At 39.2% G+C, this 3893-nt stretch overlaps 1 protein-coding gene across 1 annotated transcript in view; it reads right to left on the reverse strand.

The window, feature by feature from the left end:
- Positions 1–1326: 1326 nt before the first annotated feature.
- Positions 1327–3893, reverse strand: part of ca12 (carbonic anhydrase XII) — a 16226-nt gene continuing 13659 nt past the window's right edge. Inside the window, 2 exon segments of the mRNA XM_048158166.1 lie at positions 1327–2939; positions 3566–3692. Coding sequence (XP_048014123.1) covers positions 2278–2939; positions 3566–3692 — 789 coding nt within the window. The 3' untranslated portion in view covers positions 1327–2277.

A 3893-nucleotide genomic window follows, 5' to 3' on the forward strand; every position in this document is an offset into this window, starting at 1 on the left:
AGCTGTGAATTCAAAAGACCCATTTGAACCAGTTGTGATATCTGTGTGGGGAAATGGTTTGAATCAACTCCCAATCCTGTATATTATTATTGAAACGACACAATTTCATCTGAAAATTCACAGAAGGTAAATGTGACTGCATTTTCATGTCATTTATTTCATTTTGGTATGAATTTAACACTCACCTTTTTCTCAAAAGACACCAAACTAGTGTAATGATCAGTAGCAGTCCTAGCATGGAGGCCACTATTATTGTTGCTAGTATACCTGAAAGGAGAATTAACCTCTTAATTAATAGTATGTTTGATTATCCTCAACTGTTGGTTTAATGCAGCATGCCTTGTATTTTCTATGACTTTGTATTATAAGCTTATAAAGTGGCATTTTAACTGTGAACATTCATCAAAGAATATGATCATAACCTGGTTTAAAATTCATTTTGTGCATCAAATGAAAGCCAGTGACATTAAATTCAACATGAAATGCATTTTATATACATAAAATAATGAATTTCTGAGTGAAACAAGATATTAAACAAGAAAAAAAGGGGGCAGGATTTGATTTTATCCATAGGGAATTGATTGGATTGTAAAAAGTGGATGTTGACAAGGAAAGTAAAGTAGTCAAAGACAAAACAAGTTATTAAATTTTTGATCATTTTTCTTTAGAATAATGTTCACCTTTTAATCGTGCATGTGAATGTGTATTAAGAAAGTAAATTCTGATTTCATGTTGACTTCATTTTCATGACAGAAGTTAAAAATAACTCATAACTCCTTAAATATACCCAGATTAGCTTCTTGGTTAGCTGTTCTCAGTATGATTAGCAGTCATCACACACTAATGTTACACATAATACACAAAAATACACAAATGTGGCTATGATTTCACATGTGGTGACAAAACCCAGTAGTGTCAAATGAGACACGCATGCACACGGGAGCAGTGGTTTAAAGTAAAGATATCTGTCAGGCACTGCAGCACTACAATTAGAACTAAACCAAAGATACGTCAATGATAAGGCCCTAAAGTCATGCTAAATGCACAAACATGCCCTCTCCATATGTTCAATCTTATGTCAACAGCAATTATGTTGTGGTCAAAGACGGGTGACGTAACACTGCAGTTACACGTCACTGCATGGCCACCAGCTCATCGCCTCGCATACGAGTGTCATAACTTAAGATGTCGTGTCTGTTAGCCAGAGGTGAGGAAGTGTCTGACATCACAAACACACACACACACACACATGCACAAACTGTTTGTGTTACTATAACGTACCCCAGCTCATCCAAGTAAAGTCTCCTTAGAGGAAAGAAAAGCAAAGTTTTGTGAACATATTGGTGAACAAGTACAAATGAGCTATTCAGACCCCGATTGTACATATAATGAAAGTCAATGGGAACTTTTAACGCAATACAAATACAAACAAACAAATATGGCCACAGTAATACCTTATTCACATATCTCTTCTGAACACCATTTAGAATAAAAACAGGGACATGGTTATCCTTTACAAGTGGAAGAAGTGATACATTTTTAATTGACGTTATGCTTTAATTTACAATCCTTGATCTAGACATTTCACAAAAAAAGTATCCAGACCAAAATCTGAGTCAGTGTACAAAAAAAGTTTACATTGTCTGCTTTCTCTCTGGTCTCAGATCACACCCAAAAGAACAGTACCACACAGAGTTCGAGAATGTTAAAATACTTAAAGTGCTGATTTTGTCCCTTTGTCCCTTTTAATTTGTGCATGACTCTTTTCAACCACAGAATACAATTACGGCAATATACAGCTCAACTTTTCCCAATAAAATGTAAAAATATGCCCTCAATATTATGGTCTTCTGTCTTTTTGAGCATTGGTTTGAGCCATACTCTCCCACAAAAATCTCACTAATGTATAAAACAGACCAACTTTTAGTCTAGACTAATCATTAGATAGTTAATCTGGAATCTGAAGGTTGGAAAAGGTCAATTTCTTGGTCCTGTTGACAGCCATCTAGTCCATTTCTTTGGAAAGTAACTACAAACGTCTTTGTAATCAGCGGCATAACATATCATGAACATTATTTACTCGTCAATTCATTTTGTCTACTGCAAAAGCAACTAGTTTGAGAGTCTCTGAGACAGTGTCAGGAGGGGTACCATCAAACTAAATAAATATTAGTGAAATGATGTGCTAGCCTTAGGAGCAGAGTTGACTAAATATTGTGCGTGACAGCGTACTGCGGAAATGTAGGCCCTCTGGGAGGTTTGCGGTCTTCTCTGGGTCTAATCTTCCCATTCAACACGTTGAGGACTGTGGTAAGTCAAGGCTGAGTTGTAGTCCTTCGAGAATGTAGCTTGAGGATGCCCTATGGTGGTTTTCATGTTTGGGTTTCTATGTCGTTTGATTTGCCTCCTCATCTGCCTCAGCATGGCTTTAGTCAGTGATTGCTCAAGCTCGGTAGCCTCGTCCTGAGATCTTCCTTTAATGAGTTGTCTTATGGTCTGAAGGTCCAGATTAGACCGGCAGTGCAAGTAGCTCCTGAGGTTCAACTCAGGAAAGATGACCTCTCTTAGAGCTTCCACCATCAGACCCTTTGCATGGTATCTCTCGAGCTGGTGAACGACATTCTCCTCTAGGGATACAAAGCACATCCCTTTATCCGTTTCCAATGCTCCCATATACCACGGTGTTGGTGTTTTCTTCCCAATGGAAGAGGAGCTTTGCACATTGTTCTTCGACCACTGCTGTTTCTGAGTTGCCTGGCTCCACTGTCCCTGCTTCTTAGTCTTCTTAAACTTCTCATCCACTTCCTGTTGGGGACTCAACTTTGGCAGAAGCTGGTAGAGTCCCTCGTCGGCCAAGTCTGCAAGGTCGCCCACCAGAAGCTTCTGGATGACTTGCTTCCTCTGAAAGGGGGATGCCGCTGAAAGAATACCATGCAGTCCTGCACCAGATACAATGTAGAGAGGTGTTCAAGTATAGCATTGCAACGAAGGATTGCCAGGGCAAAGCCTTACAAGCATGGGGGCTGGAAGGAAAAACGAAGGACCAACCTTTCTTCTTGGTAATTCATCTTTTTAGGAAATATTGCCATGCAGTAAAGAAAGTAGCAAGCAGTAGCCTGGAATATTGATGGATTGAGCCTTCATGCAAAGATGTTAGAAAACAGCAAGACTAAAGAAGATCATCACAAGGCTCCGGTGATGACAGCAATCCCAAACTTCTCTCATAGCAACAGAATGCCTGACATTTAGAAGCAAACTCTGTTGTGCTCTAAAACCTCTAAAACCAGGTTTAGAGGGAAAGATTTATGTCAGTTGAAGCATCTAATTTAAAACCCAGAGAAGTGAAGGTCTTTCATTGAGGAAACAAGTTAACAGTGCATAAACTGAGGCCTTACGCAGATGTTGAGAGAGAGTCAAAGCTCATATTCCTATCAATTCTTTGATAGGAAACCATGATGCTCACATAAAGCACTGCAGCAGACATTTTAGCATTTCAGATTTAGCCCTTCATTAGCGTTCCTGGTCATATCATACACATTCAAATTGCAATCTAAACTGTACTTACCATCCTTGAAAGAAACCAGTATCACTCTGTTGTCTGCGTGTTGTGGCTTCCGGTAATTTCCGTGAAGTGGCACGGTAGCAGAATCATGGGCATAAGAGGCATACAAAGCTGTGGCCAATGCCACAAACTGTAAAGACACAACAGTGACATTACTACAATATGGACGGCTGAAACTATTGCCTCAGAGGTGCATGCCATACTCAAAGTAATGAGGTTTGGCTAGTTAGCACCTGCTGGTAGATGCCGTAACTAGATGTACTACATCTGTTGATGACCATTCAAAAGTACTTGTGTGTTCTGAGTAAATAAACTTTTCCAATCATGTTTT

The sequence above is a fragment of the Megalobrama amblycephala genome, linkage group LG15 (assembly GCF_018812025.1).
Source record: "Megalobrama amblycephala isolate DHTTF-2021 linkage group LG15, ASM1881202v1, whole genome shotgun sequence".
NCBI lineage: Eukaryota > Metazoa > Chordata > Actinopteri > Cypriniformes > Xenocyprididae > Megalobrama > Megalobrama amblycephala.